This window comes from Agelaius phoeniceus, chromosome 6 (genome assembly GCF_051311805.1).
Source record: "Agelaius phoeniceus isolate bAgePho1 chromosome 6, bAgePho1.hap1, whole genome shotgun sequence".
NCBI lineage: Eukaryota > Metazoa > Chordata > Aves > Passeriformes > Icteridae > Agelaius > Agelaius phoeniceus.
The window spans coordinates 42,140,717-42,163,537 of NC_135270.1; the positions used below are offsets into that span (position 1 = coordinate 42,140,717).

General features: G+C 50.6%; 1 protein-coding gene across 3 annotated transcripts in view; it reads left to right on the top strand.

Moving 5' to 3' along the window:
• The first annotated feature begins 1,290 nt into the window (after positions 1 to 1,290).
• The window catches only part of TMEM63C (transmembrane protein 63C), a 32,325-nt gene continuing 10,794 nt past the window's right edge, over positions 1,291 to 22,821 (top strand). Inside the window, exons 1-5 of one of the 3 annotated variants that reach the window (XM_077180525.1) lie at positions 1,291 to 1,661; positions 19,848 to 19,962; positions 20,232 to 20,452; positions 20,877 to 20,956; positions 22,069 to 22,156. In XM_077180525.1, coding sequence (XP_077036640.1) covers positions 20,255 to 20,452; positions 20,877 to 20,956; positions 22,069 to 22,156 — 366 coding nt within the window. In that variant the 5' untranslated portion in view covers positions 1,291 to 1,661; positions 19,848 to 19,962; positions 20,232 to 20,254. Of the gene's footprint in view, positions 1,662 to 1,750; positions 1,892 to 19,847; positions 19,963 to 20,231; positions 20,453 to 20,876; positions 20,957 to 22,068; positions 22,157 to 22,821 lie in introns of those variants that run through there. The other 2 variants (XM_077180523.1, XM_054634707.2) reach the window with 2 other exon arrangements.

Below are 22,821 nucleotides of genomic sequence, written 5' to 3' on the forward strand. Positions count from 1 at the left end.
AGTCATGAGGCACTCTAGAAAATCCCCATGGATTTGTTTTTCCCACAAGCTCCCATTACTAAGCTGGCACGGTGGTCTCTGCACTCTCCTGAGGTAGACAGTGTCTCCTGATGCACGGCAGCAGTCAAGGTGTCCAAGCCTCAGTGATGCTGTAGGAGTGGCATTGGCTCGTCTGGAGTGAGAGGGCAAGCTGTCTGGCTTCTGCTCATTACACATATGGCTAAAGATACCAGTGAAAGAGATTGGGAAATTTATTTTTACTCAGCTGTTCCCTAAAGTTTCAGGTATGTGTTGATTGGGCTGTGGTAGCTCCTGGCTGGAGATAAAGATCTCATTTATGCGAGACTCATTTACATGAAACTGAAGTTTTATCAAAAGCCATCATGTTGTAGCCAACCTGTTCTCTGCACCATGCTCCAGCAGACCAGAAGTCAGCTGAGTGCTACCTCAGCCTTGGAGAGCCTAAAAAAAGAAAGACACTACAGGGGACACCAGGCTTTCACCCCTTGGTTCCTCATGGTGTGTGAGCTGTGCCAGCCATTTTCACTAGCAGTTTGAACAAAGATTCTTTGCTGGCAGCTGTTACATTATGTTAATTTCCTGATGCTTCTCCTGGTGATTTTCATAGCTGTGCTTGTCAGACTGGAAGGTCCTATACTTAAATGGCTGGACTTTAACCACTAGACTGTGTTTCTTCAGCCCAAAAGAGATGAAATGAGCCAAAACAAGCCTTCAGAGGATGCTGCAGAACAACACTATTTACTCAGCATCTGGAGAAGTCACAGATGTGGGACCCCCAAGTCCCCCATACAAGGTGGGAGCAATGAAGCACTTGGCATGTCATTGAGACTTCTCCTCAGTAACATTCTGGTGAGAGTTCCCTGGTAGCCCACTGCAGATGTGTCTCTGACCATCACTTGGGAACAGTGGTGGCCGTGCAAGACCCCCAGTACTGCAGCCCTGAGGGTGCCGCGGGTGGTTTCTCCAGCACGGAGTGCACTGCCTGCATTCTGACAGATTGGAGAATTGGGGAGGAGGCTGGGATGCTTATGGAAAACAAGGTTCTCAGTGTCCCTTTACACTTAGTGGGTCAGGTTCCTCTGTCTCCTGCCGGTCATTCCTGACGAAGGGAGAGACCTTCTGCAGGAACAGGACCCCTAGGAAGTTTCTTAGCCACCGCCCCTGCTGCCGCCTCTGCCAAGCATCTGAGCAATGCTCCATCAAGGGGAGAGGTTCTGCAAACGGCGTTGAGGTTTCAAATGTACCCACCCACCTGCCCCTACCGCTGTGGGCTGCCCCCCGTGTTCCCCACAAGCCGTGGCTGATGTCCCCTGAGGCCCGTTTCGCTCGCCCCGGGCACACGCCGGGCAGCCCTCCTGAGGAGCCTGAGCGCCGCGGAAGCTGCTCGGAGCGGCGGATGCGGCGGGCACAGCCTCACTCACACCCAGAAATAGCCTGAGACGCGCAGACCCCGCACCCAGGCGTTCTGCCGGCAGCTCCCCGCCCGCTCCCCGCTCCGAGCGCCGGGGCCGCCGCCTCGCCCCCTCCTCCCCGCACGGATGCCGCGGGGCGCACGGTACGCAGAGCGGCGGGGGCTGCCCAAGCCCGTCTCGGGCCGGGAGGCGGCTGCGGCTCCCGGCACAGGCCCCGGGCCCGGCACGGTGAGGCGGGGGGAGCACCCGGGCACCGCAGCCCGCGGACCGCGGCCTCTCCGCCGCAGCGGGGCGGGCGGGGGGCGGGGCGGCGGCGGCCCCGGCCCCTTCCCCTGCCGGTGCCGGTGCCGGTGCCGGGCCCGGGCCGCTGCCGGGCAGCCCGAGGCGACCGCGGGGAGGGGAGGAGGGAGGCGGCGGGCGCAGGGCCCGGAGCGAGCGGGGCCGGTGCCCCCCAGCAGGTCAGTGCGGGGCGGGAGGCGGCGGCAGGACGGGAGCCGCGGTCCGGGCCGCGGGGCTCGGCTCCGGGGCGGCGGGGCACCAGCGAATGGGACTGGGGGGCAGGACGGACCCGGGGCAGGACCCCGCGGTGCGGTGGATGGGGTGCGCGGGAAGCGTGCGTGGGACCGACCCGGGCCTGCCCACGCCGAGCTGCGCCTGCCGGGTGCGACTGCGGCGGGGGATGCTCGCTGGGCGGGTAAGGCAGCATCTCCTCGGGCAGCCCCGGGACAGCTCGCCAGGGCCGTTCTGCGGCTCCGGGAGGCACGGACGTGTTTGGGTCGGTGTTGTGGGAGATTCCTTGGGACTTGGCTCTGTTTAGACACTGTTTGCCCGCCTTTATCTTGGACCGTGTACCAAAGCGTTTGTAACTAATGCTTGTGTCTGCCAGCCTGATGGGTGGCTGAGGCCCAGCAAGGCACAGGGGCTTCCCTGCGCTGCTGGAACAAGTTGGTGGCAGAAGCAGGGAGCGAGCCCCAGTCCCTCAGAGTCCCTCTCCCAATGCACTGGCCTATGCCACTGGCCTGTGATGGGAGATAAAATATCACTCCAACGCTGTGTCATGCCATGGCTTGTGCTCGTCCCCACGTCATCCTGGCCACAGAACTCTCCTTCTGGGAGCTACACCTGAGGTTTAGCTATTCTTTGTGCTGGCAGGGGGAGGAGGGGGAACCTTCCCCCCATTTCTCCCTCCAGTTTTGTCATACTGATGATTTTGAGAGGGCTGGTAGGTCATTCTAATGCTCTGGCCAAGCTGCTCTCCCCCAGTTTTCAACTTCATCCAGGTTTGTCCATGGATGAAGGCCCTGCCTTCTCCCTTGCTTGCTTCCCCATTCTCACTAGCAGCACAGTGGGTTTGCTATTCAGAAACCTTCTGAACAGAAGGAGTGTTTTCCAGGAGAATGAGAGAGAGAGACCTTTGTCTGGCTGACAGATGTTATTTCTGCATGAACATCTTTTTCCTTTTAACTGTTTAGCCACCATCTCCAGGACTGAGGTACATGCCAGCCTTTCCCCCTTTCAGAGAGTTCATGGGGGAGCAGGGTATGAAGGGAAAACTGGGTGGGGAAACAAGGTATGAGAAAGCACTTTGCCCCGTGTGGAGATTTACAATTCTGTAGAACTGGTCAGGTTGCCTGTCTGAGCAGAAGAGAGACAGCAAAATATGCTGTTTGGGAGAAAAGGTGCTGTTGTAGTGGTTTGCAGTATTTATTCAGAGAGGAAAGGGGAGAAGGTGGGAAAAATAGGAAGCAGAAAGACTGACTCTGATACCAGACCAGAGCCCTGGCCTCGCTGCCTTCCCTGCTGCCCTGCAAAGTGGTGGTCAAGGCTGGGCAACAGATGGAGAGGGAAGCAGAAGCAGCTCCTTCAGGAAGGATTTGTCGAAAGTGTCCTGGCAAAGAGCCATTGGCAAACAAATAAGTAATAAATAAAAGCAGGGAGGCCACCAGCACCCTGCAGCCTCTGACTCCATAGCACATATGGGCTTTTCTGGCTTCCCTGTGAGCTTAAACCCTTGCCTTCTTCCCATGGCTCGAGCCTGGCTCCTGAAACGCCTCTCCAATGCCTTTCAGCTCCTTTTAATTTTTTTTTTAATTTATTTTTAAATTTCATTTTATGATAACATTTGAATTGCTCTGTAATGACTCTCCTCTTCAGAGCTTTCCCTGAGGTTAACTATTTCATCTCTGGTTTGGTGGCTGCTGACAATGGTAAGCATAGGGTGGTCCTGTGCAGGACAGAAATAGCAGTGCCTGCTGGGGATGCTGCTCAGGGGTGTGTGTAGGCCCTTGCAGGTAAATACTGTCCTCTTCCCATGCAGAGCCTTCTGGCCCATGGGAACATAAGGCAGATTTCAGCACAGCTTGAGAGCCTGCATCTGCACAGTTGTAAAAGTGCAGATGAGTGTCTCTGGTTTAAAATATTCCTTGCAGGAAATACTCTTAAGAGACTTCGAGAGCTTTCCGAAAACATGAAGATGGAGAAATGTTTTTAACACCCACAAGTGAATTCAATTGATATTAAACTAATCAATCACCTAAACTCCTTGGCAAACATCAGTGTGCTATGCAAATGCTGACTCCTTCTCGAGTCCTACAAACACCAAAGCCTTCTACTATTGTCATTCCTGTGTTTCTTACTTACTTTAGTTGCTGTAAATATATTTTGTGTACTGAGCCCTAAGATCGAAGAAAATGTTGAATTGCTGATGCACTGTGCTCAGAGCAAAAGCAGGTTTGCTTTGAGATTATTTCAGAAGCAGCTCCAGTCCTAATTTCCTTCAGCCATGGCTTGAACACATTCAGTCCCTAACCAGGTGTGACAAGAGAATTTAGAGCTTAAAAGATCCCACTTGGCATCTACCTGCACTTTGAGGTCCCTAAATATCCTTTTAAAGCTTGTTTGAAGTTACTGCTTCAAATGTGTCTGAGACTAGTAATTAGGCTGTGATCACACCTTGGTGTTAGGTGTGGACAATGTCAGCAGTTTGCTCAGGCTATTACTGCAACAATGGGACAGACAGAGAGCTGTGCACACCCTTCCCATCACCCGGGGCACTATTGTTGCTGGTTAATGGGTGAGAAAGGGCAAGTCCTCCTGGGTCTCTCTGCAGAGTAGCTTGGTGAGGGGCACAGATTTACCTCTCCCAGCCTGCTGCCCTTGTCCCTATGTCACCCTCACCTAACATAATGTTGTCCAGTCTCTGAGGAGCATGAACACCATTGTATGGAAACATTCCAACACTGGAATCAGTTGTTTAGTTCCAAGCAGAATCCCCATGAGAAGCTGGGGTTACCATTTTGACCAAGGAAGGGCTCCTTGCAGTCATAGTTTGATCTTAAATAAAGATGTGTTTAAAATGGAGTACTGGAGCAGGGAAATTCAGTGCTCCTGTTCAGTGGGAGGTGTGTGAAAACTTTGGGTGACCTGATCCCCCCTCCCCAGCACCAGTCTTGTGTCTTGTCATCCACCCCAGATTTGTGGGTGAACAGAGAAGAAGGCAGGATCTGAACAAAGACAAGCTCCACTGCACCTCCAAGTGCAAAAAGGCAGCTTGTGAGAGGTGGAAAAATATGTCATCATGTAATTTTGAGTTCCTTTAACAGAGATAGGAAAGTGCTCTGGCCCTGCTTCACTGGAAAATGCTGGTAGGAGACAGCTGGGGAAGGAGGTGATGGAGAATGAGACTATGAGCCCCTTAATGTGCTGTATTGGATGGGCAAGGGGAGACCAAAATTCAGAGAAGCTGGGGGTGCAGGAGTTAGGGCAAAGAACAGTTTTGGAAATGTAGCTGGGGAGTGGCTCCCAGCTGTTGCCCAAAGTGAGCCTGTGGTATCCTGGGCCAAGCTCTGGGGCCTCTGCATTGGCCAAGCCAAGGTGATCCTGTCAGAGGAGTGCTCTTACCCATGCAGCAAGGTGTCCACACTAAGATGACACACCAGGGAAGTGGCACAGGCTGAGGTGCTGAGATTGTGTGAGGGCTGGCAAGCTGGGGGGTGACTCCTGAGCCATGAAAAGTGGCTGGCCAGGGACCACAGGCACCTGTGCAGCTAGGATCCCAGCCAGCACTGGGACAGCCTCTAGTAACATGGGGCGTGGGACACACCTGGCTGGAGGATCTGGTTCCAGCAGCAGGTAGGGATGGTCTTCTTGGCATGGCTGTGGTTTGGAGCAGAATATTCATACTTTGAGATACTCAAAACCTGCCTGGACATGGCTCTGAGGAACCTCTTCTAGCTCACAGTACTTTGAGAAGGAAGGCAGGACTACATGCCCTCCCTTCATCCTCAGTGCTTCTGAGCTTATTTGTCCTGTCTTCTGACAAATTCAGTCACCATGGGGTAATCCCCAAGGCAGCATTAGAGATATGACCAGAAGCTGAAGTTTGCCTAGCTTCCCTTTGTCTGCAGGCAACATTCTGGAGGTTTCTACAAGACTAGGAGACTGCCAGGGCTTGCAGACTCCAGGCTGAGGACATGCACTGTTCATTGTGTTTCTGGGCTGATTTTCTCAGGGAGGGCAGAACTATGTGGAAGTGTAATGGCAAAGAGGACAGAAAAATGCACCAAACTTTATAGACTTCAGAGCAGACTTGGTCTGTGCCTTGTTTGGCTCTTGACCTGCTGCTGAAGAGGACGGATAAATTAAAGTCAGGACTAAGTTAATGATCAGAAAGCCACGACCCAAGTACCTGTTTTTAATCTTGCTGTGTTTGTACACTTCTGCTCTTTTCCTAAGGACAAGTTGATTCTCACTGATGAGCATGATGTGATGCTTAGGGCTGAGCAGGAGGCTGCACTGTGCTTAAGTGGGTGGGTTTATAGCTAACATATGGTTTTTTAAATACTTAATGTCTATATTTCTTGCATTACAAAATGGTGAGTGATGCATTTCTTACTAGATATCACTTAAATATCTATTATAAATTAGGTCCAGCTGTACTTCGATGAAAAATGCAGTCCAATTGAAAATGCAGAATGTGAGCATTTAAAAGGTGGTTTCTATTTGGTTAAATAAAACTGCTTAAAATGTATGAGTCCACAAAAGAAAAGAGAATAAGTTTGTAAAGACATTTTTTTATATCTGTAATGAATTTAACAATACTATACTGCTATACTATATTGTATTATTATAATACTGTGTCTTAGAAACAAAATTTTATTATAGGAGATACAAAATATAGCCAGTGATATAATCTGATTATTTTTGACATTTAAGAGTTCAGTACTAGTAGAGATTATCCTCTCACAGTTCATCTTCATTAGGCTTTGAAAGGGAACCAGGCTTTCCTGCATTAACCTGCAGTAATTTTTCAGAACTTTTACAAAACAAATCCGTGTACTAAGTTAATAGAAATGTTTTTTCCCCTCTACTTTCAAGAAAGGTTGTGGCTGTCAGAGCCACTTTTGCAGTTCATCAGGCTTTAGCTCCAGGTTCTCAGCCACTGAGCAGATCTGGCAGCAAGGACATGCTGCATGAATTTCTAGTGACTTATTTTTCACTGATGAGAGGGATCTGAAGTTTTATCATGTAGGTTTTAAGAACTTCCAGTTTTAAATTGGCTGTCTTTTTAATTTAAAAAGTTTTTAGTTCAGACAAAATCTGATTACTTTTCAGTCAGCTGTGTGTTTCCAAGAGCCATAATTCTTTTATTTGTTCTGGTTCCAAGTCTTCTTTATTGCTTTTTCCTTTCATATTACTGCTGCTAATCTTCTCATCAAGCAGTTTCACTTGATTTTTCTGTTGGGAGGTTTTCATCAAGCTTAATATTCTTTTATCCAAGTTTTTAATTACTTATGTTTTCTTCCATAAAATTTCATCAATTTCTTCCTTCTTTAAAAACAAACAAAGGGAATATTAATAATAATTGTGGTAGTGGCTGTGTAACCTCCTTAGAATTATGCATTTTAGGAGTCAGAGGATGGATGGCTTTGCAAATACAGTCCTCTGATACCCTACACATTGGGCTGGAAAAAGCTAGCTGTGGAAAACTTTAGTAACTGAGAGAAACCATGACCATGTCCTAGGTCTTGTCTTAGGTACATATGTACACTTGGATGACTATAGCTCTGCGTCTGCTCCAGGTTTGAGGATTCCTTCATCCTGGCAGCTAAGTCTGAAGGACCAGCTGTTTATTTGGACAGTCCCTGAACAGAGTTAAACTTGAGGGGTTTCATTCCCTCCATTATGGGAAGGTGAATTTCCAGCCCTCCTAAAAGGCATGTTGCAGTTTTTTTCAGCAGAGAAGAGATGTCACTCCGCATTTCTTTGGACCTTGTTTTTTTGCTTTTTGGGGGTGTTTTTGTTTGGTTTTCTTTGGGGTTTTTGTGTGTATGTATGTGTAGTTTTGTTTGTTTGCTTTTAATAGGAAGTTTGTTTTTGTTGTTGGTTTTGATTTTGTTTGTTTTGGTTTTGTTTTGTGGAAAATATCCTGGAGGCAGCATAAATTTCTGTACATGTGTAGCCTTAAAAGTCCAAGCTGGGAGCAATGCTTGGTATCCATCCACCTCCCCAGCTGCCTGTGGGAGTCCTCTGTGGCAGTGCTGTGTCCTCTCCACCCCCTGGGGCAGGAGAAGAGCTGCACAGCCATTTGATGGGACCCTGCTGACCCTTGGCTCCAGCGCTGTTCTCGGTGCTGCAGGCTGGTGTGCTCCCTGAACACCCTGAGGAGAGCTCTCTGTGCCTCAGAGCTCATTCACCTTGTCTGAGAGGTAGAAAGCAGGGAGAGTGTTTGTTCCAGCAGCTATCTCCCCCCTGATTGAACAGAGCTAAGCTGGGGAGCTGGGTTTTGTGGCCATGTCCTGTGTGTGGCCAGCCTGGTGCTCGGCACAGCAGCAGCGCTGTTGGAGCTCTCGGGTTCAGTCTGGTCCTGCAGCTCATTTAGCACTGGATCCCTCTGTGACATGGTGAGCATTAGGAGGAGCCTTTCCAGTGTTCTTCTGTGGCTCCTCACACCTGGCTTTTGTTACTTCTTGGTCCCCACCCTCCAGCATGACATTCATGTGCCCTGTGGCAGAGCTGTGCTGCCAGGAGAAGCATGGAAAGCAGCTGGGCAGGGTTTGGAGACCAATGTGTCCTGCAGGTATCAGTGTATTCTCAGGGAAAGAGCAACAGTGTGGGATTCAGCTTCACTTAAATGTTGGTGCCCACCACTCTGGGCTGCCTGTTCAGAGCTCTGCTCACCCTCCCAGAGCTGTGGTTGGCACAAGGATGCTGGGATGAGCCAGAACCTCCATAGCATCTGTGGTTGTACAGATTTCTGTCTCTAGTGAGTGCAGGTGTGCTGCTGGCAGTAGTGGAGCAGAGGGGTATTTCACTGCAGGATGTGTTCATGCTTTACTGGAAGTGCTGGTTGCTCCAGGGAGGTGGCAGCTGTGCTGAGGCCTCATGCATTCACACTTTGCATTTTCCCAAACTGGCTGGAGGTGTTTCCAGGTGGGGAGATGCTTCCCAGAGCAGGGACAGCAGCTATGAAGCACTGTGAGCACCAAAGTGCCCCTTATGTCAGTCATATAGTGGATGAGGAGGTAACAAGTACTAACTACTTGTTAGTACTGCAAAGGCTGAATGTGGGATCAGGTTCTCAGGGTGCTCAGTGCAGAGCCACAGTACATGGTGGCAAGTTGGGATATGCTGGGTGGGGATGCAGGAAGGGAGAACAGCATATACAAAGCCAGGCATAAAGCAGGAGCCTTGTCTGGGACTGGGCCAGAATACCCAGCCATTCCACAAACAACTCCATTTCAATGCTGCATCCCCAAACATCTCTTCCAAAATGGACACAGAGCCTGTCTGTTTGCTAGTTGTGACAGGGCCTCAAGGGCTGCTGGGCTGTGGAGAGGCTTGCAGTGGCTCTTGCTGGGACACTAATCCCTGCAGGGTGGGGGAATCAGAGAGAAAGATACCATCCTGCTAACACTGGGTCCCCAAATCTCTTCATCCAGCTGTATTCCTAGTGCTGGCTCTGCTGTACCCAAACCACCCTGGAAGGACAAGGAGGCATGAACTTGGGGAGGTTTGTTTTGCAGCCATCTTCTGCAGTGCCTCATGTTTAATTTGCCAGTCTTTTCTGGTCCATGTGAGCAGTGTTTCTGTGGAGGGCAGGGGGTGGCTGCCTGAGGACCCTGTACTGCTGGCAGAGTGGACAAATCAGCACAGGGGGTGCCAGCCCTTCCTTGAGCTGCCTGTGTGGCCCTGTGTGCAGGGAAGGTAGGCTTGTGAACTCAGGGACAATGTCTCTGCCTTCCCTGATCGTAGACAGCCTTTTTCCAAGGCTGAATTGCCCATGAAGCATCTCTGATGGTGCCTTTTGGATGCAGCCCCCCCGGCCAACCTGCCAGGCTGGGCTGGCAGCCCCTACGCAGTGTTGTGTTGTGTGCTCTTGCAGCAGGAAACGCTTGCAGGTCGCTCTGTGTGCACCCCGCTGCCAGATCTGCCATCTGTCTCATCCTCTGGGCGATGCTGTGCCTCCCAGCCTACGGCTTCTCTTCTCCCAGTTCCTTGTCCCTTACCCAGCCTGGCTGCTGTACATGTCCAGATGTGACACTTCCTTCTCTGCCTGAAGGGGAAAAAAACCCATTTCTTGTGTTTTTCTCCATCACATCTGTCACTCCCAGCACGCCTTGCGCTGGTGTGGGCAGCTGCTGGCCAGAGGGTATGGGCAGAACAGGGCAAGACAGCAGCACAGTGGGTGCAGGAGGTGCCAGCCTGCAGCACTGGCACTACAGAGTCTGTTTGCTGAGCATCTGTGGCACATTCATCCCCCGTGCTGGGCCACCTGCCTGTGATAGGTGTGAATTGGGGAGGGCATCATGAACCCCAGTTCTTGTCCCAAAAGTCCTATGATTTCCTTCTTACCTCTGGTGCTCCAGGGCCATTTGACTCCCCAGATCCTTTCCATAGAGGAGATGAGAGCATCATGGTGGGTGTGATGGGCTGCCTGCTCTGCTCTGCTTGGCTCTGCTGTGCCCTGCAGCAGGTACATGATTGTAACTGTGCTTAGGTGTTGTGGGCAAGGGGAATTCCTCAGGAAAATGCAAGTTATGGGGACAAATCACCATACAAGAGCACCTGCCGCACTGGAAGGAGTTTGAAACAGTCATGCTTTGCAGAGCCACATGTGCCTGGGAGAGCTGCCTTCCTTCCTGGCTGCAGCAGCTGCTTTCCTCTCATCTCCCCCAAAAGCTGTGTGGGCTGCAGAGACAACTGCATGAGTGCCCCAGCCACCAGAGGAGAGTGACTACCTGCTCCCTCCACTTCCCCAGGATTGCCCTGCATGGTGTACACCATCAAAAGCTTTCCCTTCCCTTTGATGCACTATTGACTCAAACCAGTGTGCTGAGTGCTAATCTCTCTGGCACAGCTGGATGCAATGAGCGTGGCTGGATGTGACTGGCACAGCAGCTGCTGGGGCCATCCCCACTTGTGCAACCCACTCCTGCCAGCTCCCATGCTCACAGGGCAGTGTGATTCATCCCAGTCACATGGTGGCACCCAAATCTGTTAGGAAGCTGGGCAGAGGTGGGAGGAAAGCCTTGTCAAGGCCAAGATTATGCTTAGGCATGTGCAAGGCCAGTGGTTACGCTTATGGGCTCCTGCTACAGTCCAAACCTTACTCTGCTCTTGGCACCAAGTAAAGCCAATAGAAATGTTCTAGCTCTGCTCTAGATTTTAGATGGTGCCTTTTGATGCTCTAAAATCATATTTTTTTTGTGTGTGTGTGTAGTGTTATAATACACTGCTCTCAGGAAGAAGCTCCTGTACTTGCAGAGAGGGGAGCTTGGCAGGGCAGGAGTGTTTCTTTGCTTCTACAGCAGAGTCAGCTATGGAGGATGATGTGACTGCTTGAAGATGGGGAGGGGTGAAGGGTGGAGAGGCTGGGGGCAGCCAGGCACCAGGGCATCCTGCAGAGCAGTGTGGAGGAAGGTGCACATCTGGATCTAGGAGAAGGGGATCAGGATAACCCTAGGACTGCCCATTGGCCCCTAGGAAGCTGTGCGATGAGGGGCCTTGGTAGGAGGGTGCTCCCAGGTCCCTGTCAGGCAGCAGCAGGCTGGAATGGAGCAGAGCTGTGCCCAGCATGAGTGCCAGGCCCTTGGTAGCACACCATGTGTGCTCACTCCACACTGCACCGCAGGCTGATGGGCATCAGCTGTGAGGAGGGCTGGCTGGAGCTCAGCAGCTGAGAGCAGCTGCACAAGGGCTTGAAACGTGCCTGCTTTCTCCACCAACTCAGCAGTGAGGTCCCTGCCATCCCCAGGTGTGTCATGCTGTCCTGGCCAGGCTGGACACTGGGGTGCAAAGCCACCAGAACTGCCTGGCCCAAGCAGTGTGATGTTGAGCTTCCCAGTCTGCATCCCTTTCATGCACAATCCAACTCCTCTCCTTGCCAGTCTCCTTCCCTCTGCCCTCAGCTGGAGTTCCCTCAGGTGATGGCTCCAGCTGAGCTGGCTGCTCCCATGGCTAACAGTATCTGCAGCAGGGGGCTTTATCAAAGGCATCAGATGAGCCTCCCAAAGCTCCCTGCTCCCCAAACAGTGGAAGGGACTTGGGGAAGAAAGAGCTGCCTTTTCCCTATTTCCATCCTGTCTTGTTCCCCATCTCCAGGAACCAAAGTGCACCTGGCACCTTGTGGCATTGTGAAAGATGCCTGTGACTCATGGTGACAGCTTCAGTCTGGGCCTGACCAAGGCACAGCTACTCCTGGTTTCTGTACAGGTTTCCACAAGGGAGTGCTTTTCCCAGTAAAGGCTGCACTTTTCCTTCACAAAGACCTTAAAATCCTGTGTGAGCACTGTAACCTGGGTGGCAGAAGAAGCAATCTGCCTGTAATGCCTGACATCCCACCACAGTTACTGCCTTGCTGAAAGGTATCTTCCTTGGTCTTCAGTGCAAAATGGGAGCTGCCTCTGCAAAATGGGCTGTGCATGGGGGCACATGCTGTGGTCTTGGAGCTGGCAGGCAGTAAGGAACCCAGAGATACCCTTTGCAGGAAAGTTCATGCCCTTCTCTAGGTCTGGCTGCTGCCATGTCCCTCAGTCACAGGCAACTGGGGCTGGGAGTTGTTCTCATCTGCATGTATCATCATTAATTAATTGCAAGTGCAGGGGTTGCTCTGGGGACTCTGAACAGCATGCAGCAGCCCAGCTTGGAGCAGGGATCTGATGACACCAGTCTCTTTACTGTTTTCCTGAAATACTGTTTTTCTGAATGGATGTATGTTCATGTGTGTAGATTAACTGGGAACCCTGGGATGGTACCCTTCCCATTTCCCACATGTGAGCTACCTGGGTCTCCATTCCCTGAAGTCAACTCTGACTTTGTCATAGTATCATACAAAAGTTTGGGTTGAAAGGGATCTTTAAATATCTTCTAGTCCAATGTCCCTGCAATGAGCATGGACATCTTCAATTTGAAGAGGTTGCCCACAGCCCTGTCCAACCTGACCTTGAATGTTTACAGGGATGGGGCATCTGCCACCTATGTGGGCAACTTTTACCAGTGTTTCACCATCCTCAACTTTGAAAATTTCTTTATTATATCTAGTCTGAATCTACCCTCTTTTAGTTTAAAACTATGTCGCTACAAGGTCTATTAAAAAGCCTGTTCCCATCTTTGTTATAAGGCCCCTTTCCTATCTCTCTGCTCCCAGCCATCACCTACCATTAGCACCCTGCTCTCTGCTTGGTTGGTCCTGGTCCAGGTAATCCTTGTGCTGAGGAGTGCTGATTTAAGTTTTATCAGAGGACAAAGGGTGCGTGATTCTCTGGGGAGCTTGCAGCCCCATTGGCTTATGTTTGCTTGGTGCATTGCACACACAAAATGTGGTGTGAGGGGCTGTGTGCACAGCAGGAGAGTGAAATGCAAACCAAATATGGGTTAGAGCCAACCTGCACTGGCAGCTTAGTCAAATGTGGCAAAAATGGCTGGGGGTGGAATAAATAAATTCCGCTCCGATTCTTCCTTCCCAGTCTCAGTGTGCTGGCTCCAGCAGCCGCTGGCTTGCACATGTGTGGAGGAGGCTGGAGAAGCGCTGCTCCCTGCACAACATCTCCCACACACTGGCCTAAACAAATCTCCCTGGCTGTAGATCTCCCTGTAAGCACAGTTTGCTCATGGTTGCCTGGGGTTTGGCTTTATTCTGCCAAGGAACACTGCAGTAAGTCAGCGTTGGTCTGCTCGGTCCTCAGCACACCTGCAGGAGGAGGGGTTTATGCAGGTGGGTGTTTGGAAGGCTGCAGCCATTGTCCTGCAGAGTCCCAAGGGGACAGGGATGCTTTCTCATTCAAAAACTTCATGGAACTTGGTCTGTCTAAGTGCCAAAAACCCGCCCTGCGTGGTGGTGCTGGGGAAGAAGGGGAGGGCAGGGAGCTGTGATGATGAGGCAGCCGCCACAGGGGCACATAGCAGGGGAGGGGTATGTGTTGGTTTCAGGTGAGTCCCTGGGGCAGCATGACCCTGCACAGGGTTTCCTGAAGGTAGTGTCAACCTGCCAATCCTAAGTGCAGAAAAACTTGCTTAGCTCCCCAAAATGGGGCCAGTCTCAGACTCCTAGTGCATGATGTTATTTAGATGAACAGTGTTGGCAGGGCAGATTGGGAATGGTGAAGCACTGGGGGTAGGAGCAGCAGTGCCAAAGGCAGGCTCACCACTGAGGGGAAGGACCTCACTGTGGGGTTTGCACCCCCAGGGCCTGGGTGGGCTCATGGGTTGGCTCTTTCCCCAGCCTTCCTGGCCTGGCTGGCAGTGAGCCTAGCCTGGCTTTGCACTCCTCAGTGAGAGAGCAGTGCCAGAGCTTACTGATAGTGAAGGTGAAGTTTATGTGTACCATTTTTAAGCAGGTTTTTCTTAAGCAGTCATGCACCCACATTCATTTTCTCATTGAGTGGTGGGTATGTGTGCGAGATGGAGTAGGAACAATGAAACATGAGTCCTCATGACCTCTCCGAGTGATCGTAACTCCATTGGCAATGACAAAATTAATATATGAGCAGGTGCTTTTTTACCTCTTAAGGGTCATCTGTTGCTGCAGAATGGTTCTTTGCCTCCAAACCTTACTAACCCCAGTCTCCATAGCCCACAAGCCTTGTATGGTCCTTCTTGTTTGAAAGATGCATCTGATTTGCAACTGGGTAATAGAGCAGGCTGGTGTATGTTCATGGCCTGCTGGTGATAGGATGGGGTCTTCTGCTGGAGGTTGTCTGTCTTGTATCCTGACAGGGTGTGAGCACAGCATTCACACCAGTGTCAATGAGCCCTGCCCAGGGATGCTGCTGCCCCACAGGTGTTCACCTCACAGACCATGAGCAGCCAGATCCTCTCTTTGCTTTTTGGATCTTGAGGCCATTAATCTTAAGAGGGAAGGTTGAAAGGAGAGCTAGGGAGGAATGCCTTGGGCCTCTGTGGGGTTTTGGAGGGCTGTGTCTCTGGTCTCATGCTCTCTGTGCTCATACCCCTTGGGGACACATGTGACCTATGGTGTGCCTGTTCTCCCAAGCTACAGTAATGGAGAGTCACCATGCCCTGTGATGCCAAAACTGCTGGGGTGTGTGCTGAGCTCAGTGCAGGCTGTTGATGAGCTTTTCCCTGAAGTCCTGAGGTACTTGGTTAGCCATGCTGAGTAAGTGGCAGTGGCTCGGGTTTCCTGCCCTCCCTGTCACTGCAGTCCTGCAAGGTCGGTCACTGCAGTCCTGCAGAGTGGGATGCTGGAGGTTTCCTGCCTGCCTGGTCCTGTGCACACCAGGGCATGAACCTGATCTCCCTGTTTCAGCAGTCCTTGATTTTCCCTTCCACAGCCCAGCCACAATCTACTTGTAGTGGAAGAAGGATGTAGAGGCAGTCAGGTAGCACAGATGTTTGTTTTCTAGGTCCGGGTCCTCAGCCTGGCTTTTCTGTGTGGCCATGCACAGAAACGCTCCACCAACAGCCCCATGCCCTGGCTGCCCTCTGGCCAGCCAGAGTCAGTAATCCCACCTGTTCCAGAGGAGGATGCTGAGGCTGGATGAGCGTAGGCATGCTGGGAAACCCAGCTTAGTCATCTCAATGCTCCCAAGACTGTTTTGATGTTTTGCTACTCCAGCTGTCCGTGAATCCCCCAGCAAATGAGTTTGCTGGCAGGATGCTTCAAGGGAAGACAAATTATGAAAAATTGCATTCACATAAAAGACATGCCTTATTTTTAATTGGAAATCTGATTCTCTGGATTAGTGCCCACCCAACCGGAGAGAAGAAACATATGCTGATGTATCAACAAAACAAAGGGGGCACTGAATATTCAAGGCAAAGCTTACACGCACTGAAAATGCTTCATAGAAATTATCCAGCAAATCAGTTTCAATGGCAAATCTCATGCATTCACCGGCCACAAAGAGAAGAAGGAATTGCTCTACATGTTTTCTGACTTTTTCTGACCCTGTTTGAGTATCTTCTCTCTAAGTAGGACCTATAATGGACAGACCATATATCAAAATTTCTGCCTTTATCTTATTGCTTCATTTTCCCACCTGCAATCCTGTACACCCCTGTGTTTCTTGATTAGTCCATTGCTGTCACTTCTCCAGGACTGTGGCTGCTCTGAAAGACATCTGTCTGTGGTTGGCATCTAGAGGCCCTGCCTCATATACAGCTAATGGGAAGCTGTCCTGACACCTTCTGGAGCTGACACCTATCCAGCTCTGTTATTCACAACAGTATTTGTTCCTTTGGCCTGTAAAGATTGGGAAAAGCACAATGGCAGTGGCGTAGCAGGGAGCAGGAACTGGTTTGGTGATGCTGTGGATTTTGTTGAATCCTTCAGATACTATTGGAAAGTGAATATTTCAAAATGCTGAATTTTCTCATTTTTTTGATGTGAAAATTGAGCTTAGGCGTTTCAACAATTACTTTAATGACCTGCAGTGTCCCTGTGATTTCTCATTCTGTATACCAAAAAACTTACCTCTCCAACCAGAGGGAGTTTGAACATGTTCTATAAGTCTGAGTTTAAGCTGTTCTTGGTGCATGTGAGCAGAAATCTCCTCTCACTGTTTCTGCTGCATGCTGTTCCTAGAACATATACATTATTTACTTTTAGCTGGTTGCCCCCAATAGTTATTTTAATGGTAACATTGCAGCTATATAATTTGCATAAGCTTTTCTGAGAGCAGCACCATAAACGGTGAGACTAGCTGGAACAAATGATCAGAAAAGTAGTGATTTGGGTATTTAGAGGAGAGTTTCTGTGGCTATCTGGTAATGAAAGGAGCAGCAAAAGGTGTCAGGAGAGTGGTTTGAGATCAGGTTCAGAGGAGCTGTGATACACTGCAAAATCTGTGCTTATAGCCTGAGCACGACATGATGGCTCCTTTGAACTCCTTTGGAGTTGGAGGTGCTTAAGAGAGCGGGGACAGAGCTGGATTGGGTCTTCAAGTATCTTCTGCTCCTGAAATTTTTCTGTGCAGTCTGGCATTGTATGGGCAGTGCTGTGTGGAGATAAATGAGCTGGTTGGGCTGGAAGGGTGAAGGCTTGCATTTGGGAGCTTTCTGGGCAGAAGAGCTGGGAGCAGGAGATACTAACACCATCTCCAGGAGGAACCCATTGCTTTTGGCCACCAGGAGCAAAATATCTGATACGGGAAAGAAAGGGATAGCAACGAGGACTTGATAGAGAAACACAACTTGTACAGATCCCTGTGAAAATCCCCCTCACCCTACCAGCCCTGACAGGATGTTCCTCCTACAAGCGTGAAGCTGGTGCCTAGAAACAAGCTGCAGGATCTTCTTCCCGTGTAGTGGAGTCGTGGTGACAGAGAAAGGACTCTGAAGTTGCTAAGGGTCTCCTTGTTTGTTTGCTGATGGTCTAACAGCTCCTCAGTCAGAGACACACTCTCCTTGTTAACAAAAAGGCAGTGAATTATTTAGCAGCTGAAAATGCCAGATGGCAGCGGCTCTGCTGCTTACAGGAGGAGGGGAGAGAGAGAGAGACATGCACATGGTGAGGAACAGATTGAGAGCATTGCCATAGCAAAGAGCAGACCGTGGCTAGAGGTCCTGGTGGCCCAGGTGACAAGCAGGAGGCAGGCAAGCCAGGGCAAACAGCTGCTGCTTGCCAGAGTAGCTCCCTCACTTCTTATAGGTCTCTTGCAGAGGTCCCGTGTCAGGGGTCATTATCCTGATGGGACCACACTGGCCCTTGAAGTACAGGACTCCCAGCCATGGCTGAGAGACAGGCTGTGACTGAGGGCACTGCAGAGAGGCTTTGCCAGCCTGTCCATCCATCCATCCATCCATCCATCCATCCATCCATCCATCCATCCATCCATCCATCCATCCATCCTCCTGCCTGTGGGGTGGAAGTATCAGCCCCAAGTGTACTGGAATGCCCTTTGGCTCAGGTGACATATGCACAGGAAAAGGGACTGAAACATGTCTGTATGTCCTGGGGAACTTGGTGCCTGTAACTCAGCAGCTTCTGACACCCCTTCAAGACATCTATGCAGGTAGTCAGATGCCAGCCTAATATTGTAGTGGGGTGAGACTTAAGCTCTTCTGGGCTCATAGCCTTGCTCCAATCATCCCAGCCACTGTTAGGCTTCCAGTGGAGATTTTTCTTTGGGCTTTGGGATGGAATTTATGCTTCAGAAATGAAGAAAATTGCAGGTCACCTTTTTTTTTTTCTTTTTTTCTTTTTTTTGGTCAACTCTTGTGTTTTAAAACCTCCCTCATCCTCAGTTTTTTCTTTCCCTGGATGAGGAGGTTAAAGAGAGTCAGTGTCTCAGGCATGTAACATATGTCAGCTCCTGCACCAGCACTCCTGTCCTGCCCACTATGGTCAGCTGAGGGTTGAGGGTTCCTCATGGGCTCCTCATGAACTTTAGGACAGGACTAATCTCCTTCTTGTGAACTTTAGGGCATGATTCCTCAAGCAGCAAACTGCAAGGTCTAAGAGAGAGAGGCTGAGACCACAGCCATGCATATAAAATCACATGCTACTGTAGCCCCCATCTATCACACTGACACAGCACAAGTAAATGTTTCCCAACAAGAGCAAATCTGTGTAGAGCTTAGGAGTACCCCCTTTCTAAGCCAAGTAATTTTCTGTGTGCTGTCTCTGTGCTCCCCAAGGACCTCTCAATTAGGCTTCCTTTGGTGTTGAAGAAGATTTGATCTTGTTTGGTCTTGGTGGCAAAAACTGCCATAAACACTTTGTGTCTCCACATCCCTGGAGGTCCCATCTGTCTTTGTTTGCATTCTCCTCCACTGTTTAATCAAACCATGGGTCCTGTTTCTCTTCCTCCACCCTGTTCATGTGGGCTTTGAGCAGCCTCCAGCAGGGTTTACCTGGTGCTAGGTGACTGCAGGGACTGTAGCAAGGTCTCCATTGTAGCTGGAATATAGATGAAAAGGAAGGAGAGGAACGGATGCTCAGTGGCTTGAATGCAAGCTCCCAGGATTACATGTTGTAAACCACTCTTGAGTTCTCACACAGCCTTTGCACTGGTCACAATATAATGACTTCAATATATTGTGCCCATCATATCTGCAAGGCAAGGCACTTATATAGCTCCTTATGAACTTCAGGCAGGCCTGAAAATGTTCTTGTCAGGTGCACAAGTTCCTGAGAATAGGGATGTAGAATAATTGTGGTTGGAAGGGCCCCCTTGGAGGTCATTGATAAAAGCCCTTGCTCAGGGCCCAGGCCAGGAAATATTTGGCTGCTCAAGGCCTCCAACGTCTGGATCGTCTTCCACAGACAGCTGTTCTTCTCTGAAGGCCATGCAGCTCTTCAGGCATGAGAAGCAGCTGGATAAAGGTGTTGAAGGTGACTCCAAAGCACAGAGGGAGGACAGGCACGTGAGGACATGAGACTCTGGCCCCCTTGTCCCCACCCCACGTTTGTTGGTGTTTGCTGTGCTGATTCCCTCTCCTGATGTTTGAATGGTGGGTGCAGCAGCCATTTGGTACTGTCCTGTGGCATCCCTATGAGTAACAGACTGCCATGCTGGCTGCTGCAGGGTGCTCCTTCTCAGGGGTTCTAGGCAGGTTTGAAGAGGATCCTCTCCTACCTAAAGCATGGTGATAGGAAAGGTTTTGGAAAAAAGCCACAATGTTGGCCATTAGTGGCCTTTAGGTATCTCCTGCCAGTGAGGACTGTAACCTATGGTATCGGCTCCTGGGGAAGGTGGTGGGAAGCCTGACACTCAGGGCTTTGAGAAGCTAACTCTTCAGAAGAGATCAAGATATCTTGGGAGGAGCAGTTCTGCTTAGATGGAAAGATGAAAGGGAAGTCCTCTAACTCCTGAGTCACACAGATGATGGTGCTGGAGCAGGACAGCAGGCTTAGGGATATTCCATAGGAAATAGATACCTGGCTGTGGGGAAAGAAGCAAGTGCAGCCCCAGCAGCCCAGTTGTCAATATTATCATTGCTGGTTTTTTTCAGAAATTCAAACAAATGCTTCAGCTTCTTATTCCTGCCTGCTGACAATACCAGGGTGGCCATGACTCAACCCAGCTTCCAGGACTGAAGAGCAGAGGTGGTGAGAGACCTATCTCAGGTATGACAGAGACAACCAAATAGCATGGGGTTTAATGGGGTGGGGAAAGGGCAGGAAGTAGCTGTGAGATTTCTTCAGCAGCACCCTCTGCCTTGTGTCCAACAGCCTGTCCCTGAGAGAGACTGGGGAAGCTCTGAGATCACCAGCCAGTCCTCTCCCCTCTCTACCCTTAGTGAGCTCTTCAGACCTTGATGGAAGGGACCTGGAAGAGCCATGGCCCCTTTTCAAACAAAGGCTTCTCCATCCACACTCATGCCTCTGTGTTGCAGGGTGGGACCTCACAGCGGTGTCGATGGAGAGCACGTACTCCACGGAGCCAGCACCGGATGGTGCTGGCCTCACCTCACTGGACATGCTCATCTTCCTGGAGGCGCCGGTGAACAGCACGGAGGAGCAGTGCTTCAGCGCCCGCTCCCACAGCACCGTCCTGGAGGGGCTGCCCTTCGGAGGCGTGCCCACCGTGCTCGCCATCAACTTCATCCTCTGGCTGGTGAGGGGCCAGCAGGGGGGCATTTCTATGGGCTCTGCAGGCTCTGACAGCCACACACAAGTCAGCCTGTGCAGTGGTGCACCTGGCAAACTGGGGAACAAGGATGAGTGCACTGGTACACCTGGCAAACTGGGGAACAGGGATGAGTGCACTGGTGCACCTGGCTGAGGGGGAACAGGGATGAGTGCACTGGTGCACCTGGCTGAGGGGGGAACAGGTGAGTACAGGGGTCCAAGGGCTTTACCCACATCATGGTGGGCAGCAAAGGACACTTGGGCAGCAGTGGTGAGGTCACAGAGCAGGATCAGTTTGGGGTAAGAGTTTTGCACGAGCTTGGGCTCATGAGTGGGAAAGCACAAAGGAGATATGAGGAGATCCCATGGGGTGAGACCTTGCAGCAAAACACTTCCCTTTCTTCTTCCAGCTTCTCCTTCTGATCTTCTCATGTCTTCGGAAAGCAGCTTGGGACTACGGGCGCCTGGCACTGCTGATGGACAATGACAGGTGAGGAGGATGCAGAGCTGCTGCAGGTGATGGCTCCATTCTCTTCAAGAGGGCTGGAAGGAAGGCCAGCACTGTGGCATGACACAGAGATCAGCAGGTGTTCCTGTCCCTCCTCCCTACTGGGAATGGCCTGGTGCCCCCATTTCCCATGGAGACACAGACACCATCTGCTACAGGGAGAGGGAAAGCCTGGGCCAGCTTTCATTCCCTCTAGCATTTGGTGACAGTGTTCTTGGGGTGCACTGTTCTGGGAAGGACAAAGAGCTGGTTTTCAGTGGAGACTGTGCTGCTGCCTCTTCTGCCACTCTCTTGGGATGAACGGGACTGGCTGGTGGAGGGGGCAGATGGAGACACACAGCAATAACACTGTTCCTCATGTCACCACAGCAAATTGCCTGGCCCATCGTTTGGGCTAGGTGCAGAATTCCACAAAAATAAGCAGTTTTCTAGTAAAAGTACAGCTACAGCCCAGACCGTATTTCCAGGTGGGCTGTACCACCTACAACAGCTTGCCTGCCAGAGCACAGCTCACCTTGGGCAGCAAAGCATCTTTCCTTGAATAGGCTGGTGCACACAGGAGGGGTCTGTGCAAGGCTGGGCAGCCCACAAGAGTAAGATCTGTTAAAGTCCTTCTTCTGCCTTCTCCCCTCCAGTTCCTCTTCGCCTCTGAATCTGGAGCTGAGTCTGGCAATGAATATGAGATGTTTTCCCTTCACCAGTGAGATCAAAGGGCAATCAAGATTTAAAATGCAAGCTCTGATTAGATTCCTTTTTACTGTAAAACCATTTGAGACATCTGAAAACAGTGGAATAGAAAATAATCTGGTTCAACAGTCCCTTGTAATGGAGCTACGGCTCCATCTCCATGAGCCCATCATGGGTCAGGCCACAAAGAAGCTGGGGAGACTTGTTGGTGTGAAGGCAGCAAGACAGAACCCCTTTGTCCCAAGCCCAGAAGTAATCACTGTACCAGCCCCAGTGTGGGATGCAGGGAGAGGGGGAGGGATTTCTTGGACTGCTGTCCTAGGAGAGACTTCTCCAAGGGTGCTTATCCTCTTGTGTCTGCTGCTTCTCTTCTGCCTCACCCCTCCGCTCCTCCCCTCACTGCAAAGCCTGACATCGCTTTTCTATGGAGAGCAGAGCGAGAAGGAGAAGTCCCCATCAGAGAGCAGCCCTCTGGATGCTGACAACAAGGATGTGGTGAGTGGCTGTGGCTATGGCTGTGGGAACCTGGGCTGAGCTTGTCCCAGCCCAGGCTGTCCTGTTCTTCATCAGAAACCCTGGTCAGAAGTTAAGTGTGAGAAATTAAATTTCCTGGAAGCTTGAGGGTTTTTTGTCCTAGATTCTTTGAGGCATCTATTTTGAATGGCAGTTTGGAGGGGATGCTCCTGTTGACCAGCATCTCACAGCTGCATGGCTCTCCTTGCAGCTGTGTGGATCCAGTATGATGCATGGCCAGAGCCCAGCTGCATGGCTGCAAGGATCTTTCCCACCCCTCAGGATCAAGTCCCCCACACCATATTTCCTCCTCTGCCAGCATGGTGGGGCTTTAAAGTAAAATCTGCTTCTCTCTAGCACATCAGGCTTTCCTGGAAACAAACACAGACTGACATGTTTTGCTGTCTCTTTCTTTTTTGTCAGCAAAAGCTTGAAAATCAGTCACTGGTACAACTATGATAAAATGTCATGACTTATTAAAAAACCTAGGTAGGAAAGAAGCAAAAGACGCAAAATCCTTGCAAGGTGGCAGGAGGCCTCTTTAAAGGCTCTATACCAGGTGCTCTGGGCAAATGTGTATTGCTCATCAAAAAATAAGTGAGAAAGACTACAGGGAAAGCCAGCACACTAAGAGCAGATTAAAGGAG